General features: G+C 48.5%; 1 protein-coding gene across 1 annotated transcript in view; it reads left to right on the top strand.

Annotated features, from left to right (window-relative positions):
- Window positions 1–1,386: 1,386 nt before the first annotated feature.
- Rhp (GTP-Rho-binding protein rhophilin) overlaps window positions 1,387–12,884 on the top strand; it is a 160,491-nt gene continuing 148,993 nt past the window's right edge. The window contains exon 1 of the mRNA XM_089580404.1: window positions 1,387–1,644. Within this exon, the coding sequence (XP_089436530.1) occupies window positions 1,552–1,644 (93 nt within the window). The 5' untranslated portion in view covers window positions 1,387–1,551. The remainder of the gene's footprint in view (window positions 1,645–12,884) is intronic.

A 12,884-nucleotide genomic window follows, 5' to 3' on the forward strand; every position in this document is an offset into this window, starting at 1 on the left:
TCCGCATTGCATATTTGTAAAATGGCGTCGCTGTGCGCGACATTGTCGACAAAATCATGTTACTTATTCCACATCATCAAATACACAAACGGGGTCTGTATTTATGCATAAAAAATGTGACCAACACCATTTTATACACATTCGTTGCGGGAAAGTCAGCTCAACGAGCTTTGAAATGCGCACGTTTGCCGTTCGATATTTCGAACCACACTGCTGATTAAGAAATTTTTAAAAATTCAGTCACCTTTGATGTTGACCGTCTTCAATTTCGCAATTCCTTAAAAGCGAAAATAAAAGGTTGATTACTTAATTCTATAGTTCATTATTCGTCTATTCATTAAGCTCTATCAAGTACATGATGTCCACCTCGCTGTACAACTTACCTGCAGAGACCGTATCGTATCTCTCATAGTTCTTAAAAATTCAAATCTGTAGACGTTAAAAAAACTCCCCTTAGTGTCTTAATACATACAAAAAAGAACTTGTGTCAGGAAATTTGGCAGCTTATCGTTTTTCCTTTCTTCTCTGCCCATCGTGCTTCCGTCGTTTTTGCGTTTAATGCTATTACTATACCAAATGCCTTAACCATGGAGGAAAAAAACTAAGGAGGGAGCATGACGTCACGCGGCCAGCGTTCGCAAGCCGAGTGTTTTGAAGTCGTTTTCTCCCTCAGTTTTTCGCTCTCCGAGCCGGTCCTTTATGTTTTCATTCCGGTATGTTTTAGTGCGCGCGTATGCGCGACCCGCGGCGCGGGCGTCTACAGCAAGGAAGTTGATCTACAGTTAGTCTGCCGCGCTAATCGGCGCATGCGCGCGCGCAGCAGGGCTAGACTTTACCGCACGCTATCACGTGGTGCGATCACGGGGGGGGGGGGGGGGGGGGGACACACTGTCTTTTTTTTTTTTGCTATATCTTTACTTGTTGAAACGAGGCTTCAAGGTTGTCGCCGGACGCTCCCTCCTCAGTTTTTTTTCCTCCATGGCCTTAACATACCTTTGTCTGGAGATGGTTTCTTTTAGGAGTATATCTCGCCTTTTTTCTGTGCTTTCGAGTTAACGTACAGCTTACATTTATCTCGTTACAGCAAATGGAAAAATCAGTGGACGGGGAGGAGGAAGGTTTATGAGTGGTGTCTGCCTTTTTTTCACGTGCGGCGAAACTAGGAGCGAAACAATGTACGAGGCCGTCCCACATGCCGTCCCACCACGCACCCAATGCCCAGCCTCAGCCTTAGTCGCTTCCGAGATGACTTGATATCGTTTAAGCCATCTCGGAGGCCGTAGACTCTTTTCGTAGGTTTCACGTTTGGTGCCCAGATGACGCTACGAGTGCCGTGCATATTTCTCCTCGCAGTCCGTCGCATTTCCCTCTCCCGTGTTTTGTACCTGGAGGCATTGCCTGCAGGAGCAGCGGCAGCGAACTGCGTTTTTGGTGGACGTTTACCTTGCCACTTGTGAGTGGACGCGAGTCTGTTCTGCATTACCTGTGGACGACATTTTGGTGCGTGTGTTCCGCCATGTGAGCGACGCTGCTTCCCTTCGTGAGCGCAAGATGAGTGGAGCCGATGTTGGTTATTCTTCTTCGGAGGACGATCGCAGAAGCAGTAAGGATAACCGCAAGGATGTGCTCTTCAGAAAAGTTCGGGTGAGTGTGGACGCTTGGGAGAAGGCCGGTGTTAGTTGACTGCGGCGGTTTGAAAACAACGACCGTTCTGCAGCATCCGCGCGCAGACAGATGCGATTCGTAGCTAGTGGTGTGCCCTGTCGATGTGTGTCGTGGAGCATTGGACTCAGAACAGCTGTTCTTTGGCTAGAAGCAGTATATTGGCACTGTGAATATGCCTCTGCAAACAACGTGATGTTACCATGACGACAGGCACTAGCCGAACAGGGTGCAGCAACAAGTGGTTGTTCGGGTTCGACATCAATCAACGTTGATTACGGCCTGTTCCGTTGATCAGATGTTGAATCCCCGACAACTGCTTCGTGCTCTAAATTCGTATCTGCAATTTTGTGCTTTCAAGTGACCCTTGCTTTCCTAAAGTACTTGTTATTCAACGGCAACAGTGGTTCGCATCGCAATATTTCAGTTCGCACGAATTCAGTGCTCCTGTTTTTACCAACTGCATTACCGTGATCGACCTTGGACTTTGCTGTTCATGAGGTACTTGAATGTGAAATTTATATTCTCATCGATATACTTCAAAATGACGACGCTTGTTGAATCCTTGTGTTCAGGACACACATGCCCTCATATTCAACTCAGCATACTTTACAAATGTTACTTATCCTGTGCCTATTTCATTGATCTGGTCACTCCTGGATTATGATCACTCACGGTAAGGTTTTGTTTACTGGTTGAGATAACCGTTTATTGACAGCTGATACATACAGGTCTAATTTTCTGTTGCTGGATTTCAGCGAAGGGATACGATGTGACATCGTATTCGTAGCGCATATATTTATACGCAATGTAGGCAATTAGAAATTGTGTCAGAAACGTGCTATGAATACATTTGTTACGTGACATTTGTCGCTGTGGAACGCGCGTCAAAGCTACGTTGGCGCCGTCGGCGACACCTGGTTTAGCCGACACGAATTAGCTTCGAGAGGTTGTGGTGCTGGCATGGGTGCTGGTGAACGTTTCAAATAGCGCTACCGCAAGCTTGAGCGGTATTGATGAGACCTCTGCCGTCAGTCAAAAACATGGGCAAATTGCGAACACGGTGCCAACGTTCCGCGGCTTTTTACGCACCGTCGTAGGTTGGACATCCCTTTGCAACGCGCTGCTAGTTGCAAGCGTGCCGCCTGTTGTGCCGCCGGCCGAACAACCTTGCACGGATGGTCGGATTGGGGAGTGCTTTCCGGCGGGCTGCCTGCTGTTCTTCCTCAAGCGCTGTGTTGTTTTTCGGTGTGCATCGAACCACCGCTGTTCAAACAGTCGTGCTGACTGCCGCGGCCTTGGGTGTTGGCGTGTCTATGTGTGGTTTACGCAAATTCGAATCCGCCATGCCATCGTGTTTTCGTGCGGCGCAATAAGTAATGGATTAGACGTGCACTGTCCACCGTTTATGCGTTTGCAGCTGCGTCGCCAGCCGGCTCGTCCAAGGTCCGTCGACGCAGCCATCTGCGCTTAATGTTTTATCTATCGCTCTCTTTTCTCTGCCTGTGCGCTGATATACTCTATTTGAAGTGCTCGCTTCACGACTGCGCACAACGTGTTCGTTAGTGAATTCGATGACATGGCGTAGAAAATGCCACATGCAAGTTGTTGAAACATCGTTTACTTCTCCGCTGGTGTGACCAACCAATGTTTGTTCTCAGACTCTCGTATCCGACTACACCCATGGGCGGTGGTGACGTACGTCGAGTCGTCTTCCTGGCGTTCTTTTTAGCCCCTCTTTTGGACTGCTTGCTGCTTCTCTGCACGTGCATTTGTATAGTTTGCTCCGTTCGCGCGGTGTTCGTCGCTTTTTTGTCTGAACGCAGAGTCACTCATGTCTTTGTGGCACGAAGTAATTGTTCAGACTCCGTAAGATTGGGGCACTCTTACACGAGCGTGTCATCGCGTGTGGCACGTGTCGATTTGTAACCGTGGCGTTGTACGGCTATCCGCCATCTTTCAGTTTTCAGGTCTCACAAACGCGGTAACGCTTGAGAACGAATATTTACAACTAAAGTACGTACTCCTAAACAGCAACGCTGAGGACCAGATTGTAACGTATCGATCAAATCTAGCAAGAAAACGTACGTGACACACGCGAACCCGCACGAACTTCACAGATACGGCCTCACAGCAGCATCGCCACCCATATTATTATATGCGCTAAACCTAAATCTCCCGAATTTCTATACCCCATATGTGTCTAATCTAAGTCCTCCTTGCAGCAAGTAACGCTTATCAGTTGAGCAAAGACAACTCGCCTAATTGTAAACCTTTAATGACGCAAACTGTAGGTAGAACTACAGGCATCAAAACTGCAAATGTCCATTATCAAAGCAAGCATGTTCGTTCACATCACATGGGATGCGCGCTCCATGAAGAGCCGTGAAGGGGCCCATTATATAGCTATGGAGTTTCGTCCCTTACAGCCAAGCAGGCGGGTTTTATGCTGAACTGCAAATACGTGTGTGTGTCTGCTCTTGCAGAATGCTTCTACTGGAGAGAGGGAGAGAGCATCTCCAGAGTTGTCAGCGTGCAGTGGGCTAGAACAAAAAAACGCCGCAGCAGCTGCACTCATAGAGTGCCCCAACAGATCCCGAGAAGGTATTTCATATGTGAGACGTCCATAGCTGGCACATCCACGGCATGACCGTGGCTAGTGCACTGCGGGACTAAATGCAACTCTGCTCTGGTTACCAGCGTTTTATGTCATACTCTCTGTGTGCTGTCTTTCCGGGATTTGGTTGTATCGTTCTGGAAATAATGCGTTGCGACTTTTTATAAGTGTTTCACTGGCTGTATCTGTGCAGTAGACATACTTTTTTTTATTTTTAATAAATTCTAGTATTCTTTCTGGGTACCCTTTTCTTTCCCAGTTCGACGTGACCGCCATTGATATCTGCGGCCACATTAAAGAAAAAAAAAGATGGAGGAGAAACCATTTTCGGTTGTTCACCGTCTTTTGTAACCTTGTTTTCTAGTCACGAAGTTTTTCAGACAACACCCTGAATCGTCGTTTCTACGGCGACTTCTGCGCGCCTCTGTGATCGCCTTCAGTAGAAGTCAAACATATCCGGCAGTCTCACGACATATAGGGCGGAAGTGCCTCCCGCGAGCCGAATGCTCATTTAGAGCACTTAGATGACGCAGACAAAACTTACTAAGACCACCGGCTTGCGCCGATACGAAACAAGGCTCGCCACACGTATACTGTGTGCGCCTTGCCGTCTTTCCAGCACAAAAGCGGTCTGCGTTGTTACCCAGATGCTAGCCCTGGCTTGTATTTCGTTTCGGACGCCGATGAGTTCTGCGAGCTTTTTTTTTTTCGCAAGCGTGACCGGTTCTGTCGTTAGTGGACCTACCCTTGGGCTCTGAGTCGATCATCTTTTCGGATACATCACCGTGTGTCTTCCGGTTTGCCGCCAGCGACCACACGTCCCAACGGACAGCCTTGCGCGCCCGTTGGCCTCCGAACGTTCCACGAGATGGCTCGGGGAACAACCAGCGACCATTGGTGGTCGCCGTCCGGCCTGACGCCCGCTCATTCCCGTCCTCACGTTTGGTTCGTGAGCCGTACGGGATGCCACGACGCCAGGCGATGCATGCTGCTGGCACGCTGCAACGGCGGTGGAGCTATGGCGATGGGTAGAGCCGTGCATGTTGTTAATGCATCGGGGAGAGGTGAAGATGAGTGGGAAGTTACGCAACGCATCTGTAACGATAGAACCTTGAGAGCGCACTCCAGCTCTGCTGCCGCACGTACTGAGTGCCACAACACAGTCGACATTGCTTCCATCGAAATCACACGATAACCTTTGCGGACGTATTCGGCATGATATAGGATGAAATGCTCCCGCGAAACTCCAGAGACACTTGGAGTATGTGTCCGCCGGCACTGCTTTATATTAGTGACTCTACCCTGTCTATCTGCTTAATGGAAGCGGCCGTGATCACATGACCTGAATTTTGTCGACCTTGACGCTTGCAGAGCCTCGGTCGGAGTCGGATCGCCTGAGAGATAGTCGAATGTATGAGCGTTCAGTTTCAGCTATTCATCGTAATTAAGACAGGGAGGCCCAAGTAATATAAAGGCGTTAATCAACTCAGAATTAGAATCCTCCGGAGCTGCCCTTTAAGGGAATCCAGGCAGGGAAGAGGGCGCTATCGGGAATGTGCAAAACCTTTATTCGGCCATACCTTTATTCGGTAGAAAACCTTTATTCGGCCGCCTGGGCGACCAGAAGTCGCTGTTCTTTAGTAATTATGGTACCTTCCGGCATTGTGGCCATCAAATGCTTTAAGCAACCATCTCATCAACTTAATTAGCGAGGCAACTTTTGCGGTGAAAATTCGAAGCGCGCTATAGCCATCTCTCCATCTGAATCAGCCGTATCGGTCCTTAGTTCTGTTTCACTGGAAAAGTGCGGGTAGTGTCCCTTTCCGTAGAGGCTCTGCTGCACACGCATGCGTCTGACCGGGTGAAGCGCGTGCAGCAGAATTTCTGAAAGCAAACTTGTCACCGCACTGTCGTACTTTGGTTGCAGGGTGAGTGGAAAAAAACGCAGCCTGCTAGTATCTAACTCTTCTAAATCAGTCATGCGCTGTGATTTGTCCTGTGTGTTGGCGTGATCGTGTTTGGCCGTACAAAGTAGTAAGTGAGGCACCCAAGTATAGCTCCAGGCTAAGCATGTGTGGTCAGTTTTTTTTTCTTTTCATTTCTTTCATTTTTTCCCCAACGGCGAGCGGACAACTGCCAGCGGACCGTCGATACAGCTGGCAGCACATGGTGTGTGGCTTTTTGGCTCTATCTTTCTTCTCTCGAATCCAGCGCCCATGCATTTCCAATGCGTCGAATTAGATTTCTCTGCATACAGGCTTGTAAGGAAAGTGCTTGTAAGCATAATGATGAGATTTCATATTAGCGCTTTAGGAAGTATACATTAGCCATTTAAAATCGAGCATGCAATGACGCGTGCTATTTGTTCGTCATCTGCATGAAAATGGAAACCTTTAATTTCCCCGAGATACCGACTATATTCACCCGCCCCTAATCAGCCATTGAATGCTATAGTTGTCTCGAGGCTCGTGTCTTTCCTGTCTTTGTCTCATCGGCGTACCGTTTCTTCCTAACGTTGCGCAAATATAAATCACCGCTTTCGGAAGATGTCGCCATTTCTGACCCGATGTCATTATTTTACGACTTTGACGTCATCAAGTTCGCGCTGCCGTAAGTTATTATTTTCCTGTTGCACATCACAGACCTTGGCTACCGATGTTGTCTGAATATGGATGCGATGCCGATCGACGTAACTAATGCCCGATTCCTCCTATTCGTTTCCTCCGCAGCGCGCGACTCATTCGTTCATATATCTGGCCTCTTGCGATTGTGAAAAGCCAGATATTTATTGTTTTTCTGGCACGCAATGGAATTGATTTTGGCTCTCGTTGCATGAACGTTCAGCTGCTTTCTGTCAGTATTTTCCTTGAGCAAAGCTCCGAAGTTCGTCTCAACGTTCGGTCTTATCTGGAAGCGCCGCAACATTTGATAGAAACCTCCCGTCTCGCTGTTTGCACTACCTGCAGAGTCCGCGATACACTATGCCTGCGCCAAACCTATCTTCAGCTAATTGGAGCAAAATATACCTTGGGCGTAATCGTCGAGCACGCTCGCTTTGAGTGTAAATCACGGTGGTAAAGAAAGCAAGGCGAGCGGAAGCCCCTAGGCATACATACTATGCAGTCGTATACAACTCAAGAATACGGCGGCAAATGCCCCTCAAAGGCGGTCATGATGACAACGCGGTTAATCCCATTTCACGGAAGTACCTGCCGGCCGCCTGCGATGTCACGGCAGGGGGTTAAGCGTGACGTCATGAGAATCGGTCGATGCCATTGGCTGGCGGGCCTCCTTCAAGAGACGTTCGCTGCTGCGTTCTTGAATTGTATCCGGCTATGGTTGTTTAACTTTCTCAGGAAACCAGCAATCATTCAAACCGCAGTGCCATTTGAGTGAACGGGGGGACACTGTTCACTTCGTTTAGTGCCACTGCTCGGCTGCTCTCTTTGAGCGAGCCGGTTTCAGGTGTAAATGAACCAGCGGCCGAGTGTGTACGTTGCAAACCGTGCAAAATGTGTGAGTAATGTCAGAGCCACATTTGTGGTCCAACACACTACGCCACCGAATTTCCAGTACCTCGTACTCCAAAGAAATTGCAACGTGGTGCCGCGTTCTGTTTACTTTTGACGTGAGTAGTAGACGTGGCGCGCTCGACCACAGAGGCGCCGCTGTTCCGATATCAGGTGAATAATTCGCCGCCCTTCTTTCGATAGTTACTTTTATCTCCAATCCTCTCACTGCGGATTTCACTGCAGTGCGGGACCATATATATATATATATATATATATATATATATATATATATATATATATATATATATATATATATATATATATATACGAGGTCTGTTAGAAAAGTATCCGACTTTATTTTTTTTTTTTGCGAACACCTGATAGATATGAGACAAGCGCGCTTGCATCAGGCGACCTTGAACCTTCATGCGCATGCATGAATTTTTTCCCTCCTGCCGATAGCGTAAGTCGCTGGGAAGCAGCGTTTGAGTGAGGCAGTGTGCAGTGCTCTCGTCGGTTTTTTATTGCAAGGAAAATGGCGGAGTGAAAGGAGCAGCGCTACTGCAACAAATTTTGTCATAAACTTGGCGACAGCCGAGTGGAAACCATTCGAAATATTCAGACGGCTTTCGGTGAAGATGCTATGAGCAGCACACAGTTTAAGCAGTGTTACAATTGTTTTAAAGATGGCCGCACATCGGTGGAGAACGAGCCACGCTCCAATCGGCCATCAACATGCCAAAATGACCAGGTCATTGCCGAACTGAACGCCGTGGTGATGCGAGACTGTCGCGTGACTATCCGAGAAATTGAGGAAGAGGTGGACATGAGCAATTTCTCCGCACATTCCATTATCACCGAAGATTTGGCCATGGAGAGAGTTGCGGCGAAATTCGTGCCGAAGCTGCTCACGGTGGAGCAAAAGCAGCTTCGTGTTGGTCTCACAGGACATGCTGGATTCCGCAAACAGGGACCCCGACTTCATCAACATCATAATCACTAGTGACGAGTCTTGGGTGTACAGGTACGACCCGGAAACCAGATCCCAGTCGTCAGAGTGGAAGCATTCCACGTCACCAAGACTTAAGAAGGCCCGCCAATTGCGCAGCAATGTGAAAGTGATGCTGACTGCTTTCTTTGACACCCTCTGTGTGGCAGACCACGAGTACGCACTCTACAGGGTCAAACAATGACCAAAGAGTACTACAGGGATGTCCTCCGTTGCCTACGTGATGCTGTGCGGCGCAAGAACCCGGAGCTGAGGTCAACAGGAAAGTGGCGCACCCATCGCGCCAATGCTCCTGCACATTCCTCGCACTCGAATCAGATTTTTTGGTGAAAAACCAGACTCCTGTAGTTCAACAGACTCCTTACTGTCCTGATATGGCCCCTGCGATTTCTGGCTGGTTCCCAAAATCAAAAGGCCATTGAAAGGAGCGCGATTTCAGACAAGGAAGAACATTATGGCTGCAACGACAGCTGAGCTAAACTCCATTCCGAAAAGGGCCTTTTCGGAATACTTCCCACAATGGCAGCACCGCTGGGAGAAGTGTGTGGAGTCCCAAGTAGACTACTTTAAAGATGACTAGGTTTGCAACGCTCCAGTTATGCAAGTTTTTTTTTTTTTAACGGCCAAAGGTCGGATACTTTTCTAACAGACCTCATATATATATATATATATATATATATATATATATATATATATATATATATATATATATATATATATATATATATATATATATATATATATTCTCTGTGCATTGTACACAACGACCTGATATTCACAGTCTCTGAACTTCAACCTAATGCAGATTTTTTTTTTTTTATCAGAATAAAGCCATTCGCTCTTTTTCGCTCTCGCCACTTACTCTCTTTTCTTCTCAGCAGGGCTTTGTTATTTCTATCCAAGCACTGACGTAGAGCGGTCGCTTTTTCCTCATTATTAGAAACTGTGATCTGACGGCGAAATCGAAACGTGGCGGTCCTCGGTTATTTTGCGGACTCGCATTTAAGACATTACTGCGTTGTTTTGAGAATGCTGCTTACTGTATGCGCGAAGTGTCTTCACTTCATTGGTTGGGCACTAAATGAAGAAGGGAAGAAAGAAAAACAGTGTCCCTCGCACTGTTGAAAACTGAAGTCGACCGTAAGCTTGGGAAGGGCTGTGCCCTCGGATGCTCCCAGCGCTGAGCGTCGTGTCGCATCCCGGAGAGCTGGGCGGGGCACACACGATACGTGCTTCGGCTCTCGCGGTCTGCTGCCCCTGATATTTCAGGCCAATGCAAGCGAATACAAGGAAGCCGATGTACACGCACGAAGGCGCTGCTGGAGAAGCGGGAGGCCAAGGCGAGGTGATCTCGAGTGCCGTGGCAGCAGGTGCTATATTTAATCAAAATACGTGCCTCGAAGGGTGAAGCCTGAATAGCTCCGGGAGGGAATGGCGAGCCTCCAACGCTTCCATTTCCTAATACCGAGTCGTTGTGTCCGAGAAACTTGGCTCTCACCGAAACGACAGTATCGCGAAGCAGTGCAAAGCGTTTCCTTGTCACTTTTCCTGCTCGAAGCCACGGGAGCGTGGAGCGCCGCTCATGTAGCCGCCGTTAGTGACAGTGGTGTGAAAAGCAACTTGCGTTAGGAGAAGAAAAGAAATACGTTTCACGTTGCAGCAGCGTGTCTCATCAAATGCACTGCTCACCAGCCAAGGACACAGTGAGCGCGTTCTGCAGGAAAACGTGCTGTTTTCGAACTGCGCGCGACAAGGTCACCCGCTGCACCGGCTGAAGTCGTGCGGGGGCTTTCTTTCTTTCGGGTATCGTAGCCGCCTTTGCTTGTTTTGTATTGGTCGCATCTGCTGTAAGGCTCTGCTTTTGCGAGGATGGGTGAGGCGACTTGTTGCATTCAGATGTATCGAGACAAGGGGAAAAAAATACAGACCGTGAACGTTCTCGATACTAGACGATGATTAAAGCTCCTTGTTTTCCGGATTTCACTGTGCAGAAAAAAATAAAAAATAGTGAACGTTTTCGCGCCACCACTGAACGTAATGTCACCATTACCGCTTACGTTTGTGCGGGCGTGACCGACACTTCTGTACGGCTAGTAAGGAGAAATGCGCAAAAAAAAAAAAAGGAAGATCGTGTCTTCAAATGCTCTGTGTAAAGGAAACACTTAGTACGTAAAATTTGGGTGCTTTAATTGCCAGAGAAACTTGTCCTTAATGCTTTGTTAGAGCTGTCGTGCTTCAAAAAAGAAACTTTGTGCATATATGAAAGGTTCACCCGGCTGATTTTTAAGGAACAGTTTGCACAACGGCCTTTTTTTTTTCTTTTTTGCGGTTTTGCTTGTCATGGCGACTTTTTTCATTGGAGATTTTTTTCTTGGCGAAGCGCCTTAACATCTGAGATACGGCTCGCCATGGGGAGAGTTGATGCAGAAACAAAATGGACACTGAGGAGCAAAAAAAAAAAAAGAGGGATAGAGAGGAAACGAAACCGAGGAAACAAATGTGCGCGTTGTGTCAATGGGGAAGGAAAGAGAAGGTGTGCGAGAAATGGGCCATCACGTTGTTTCGCACCACCGCCTTTCCCTCGCCTATCGGCGCGTATACAGTTCGGCCCGTGATGTCTTATTTTTCTTCCCGCACCAGCTTTGCAGCAAGCGTCGCAGGGCCGTTCTTCGGCCCGATTCACTCCGGTGCGCGAAGAAATATGGCCGCGCTAATTTCTCGCTTACTCTGCCGGGGCGGTGCGAAGGCGCCTCCCTTCCACTCTCCCCTGTCGCGGCGGCCTTCGTGGTCGATTGGTATGCGCGCGGAGGAGATGCGGGCGATCTCGGCGGGCGCGTTGCTTCGTGCGCGAAGAGATCGGATACTTGTCTTTCGTTTTCTGTTTGTCTGGGAGAACTTCGGTTCCCATGGTTTGAGTGGCGAAGCGGTATATAGCCTGTTGCATCGAGTGTCGTTGCTGGGACCCTGTGTGCCGGTAAAAGGGCCCCCTGTACAACGGCTTTTACCGGTTTCCTTCTCCCGAATCAGCGGCGCTTATCTTCGTCCTTAGGTGGAGCGCTCGTTGTGCGGCTGAAAGGTACCACGCCGCTTCCGTCAGTGTCTTCCTATTTTCCGTGCTCGGAAAACAAAAGGTGTCGTTGTATTTTCTAAGGATTATTTTCGCGATTCACTATTTTTTTTCTTCCTTGCCATCGCATGGCCAGCCTTGCCTTCGATACCGGCGAACCTGCCAATGGTAGAAGGGCTAACGAATCAGTCAAGAAGAAAAATCTCAAAATATGGCCCCTGCCCTCAGCGCTCTCTTTCTGCAAGTCAGCGAAACGCACTTACCGAGTGACGAGCTCACTGCCCACCTCACCTGAAACCAAGCTCAGTGCGTTGTTGTCTTCAGCGTACTGCGGCAAGCTTTCGCTGACAAGTAAGTTTTCTCGGAAACGCCTGTCGGAGCGAATCGCACACATTTAAACTTTGTCGGCCGACAGCTAATTCTTCCCGGTGTCAGTTTTTCCCGACCGCTGCAGCACCTGTGCGTTCTGATTCGCATTGTCGCGAACAATCTAGGTAGCCTCGCCCGAAGCATCCGCAAGATACGTCTGATGTGTGTTATGCTGTCAGGTCGGGTTAGCTAATGTTTCGAGAAGTTGGTTTAGGCCACAGAAATTTCTGGTGATGCAGAACCATTATCTTTTCCTACCTATTTGGCTGCACTGTCGAGAAACTAAACTAAATGTCGACGGCAAAGTTATTCTTGTCTGTGGTTTATATGTGCAGATTCTGCGTAATCAACCCGAGATAATCAGAGAGGTTGCAGCCTGTAGCCACTCCTGGAGAGCATGTGCGTGGCGCGGGATCTCTCTGCTCTATCGCTTGCCGTGAGCGTAGATCACGGCCACGAGCAGTCGTTTAAATACCCGACACGTGCTCTGAAACACGAATGATGCTGCCATTGCGTTGCCGTGTGCGCTGCGACAAGCGAACTGCTCTTCGCAGTGAGTAGTTGTGGGTTGCCTTCCTGTGCAGGTTTAGCCTGTTCCATCTGTCCGCGTTCCGAAAGTCACCAGCTGTGTCGCAGAGCTCTCTTTCA

The sequence above is a fragment of the Amblyomma mixtum genome, chromosome 3 (genome assembly GCF_055824585.1).
Source record: "Amblyomma mixtum isolate Tamu chromosome 3, ASM5582458v1, whole genome shotgun sequence".
Classification (NCBI taxonomy): domain Eukaryota; kingdom Metazoa; phylum Arthropoda; class Arachnida; order Ixodida; family Ixodidae; genus Amblyomma; species Amblyomma mixtum.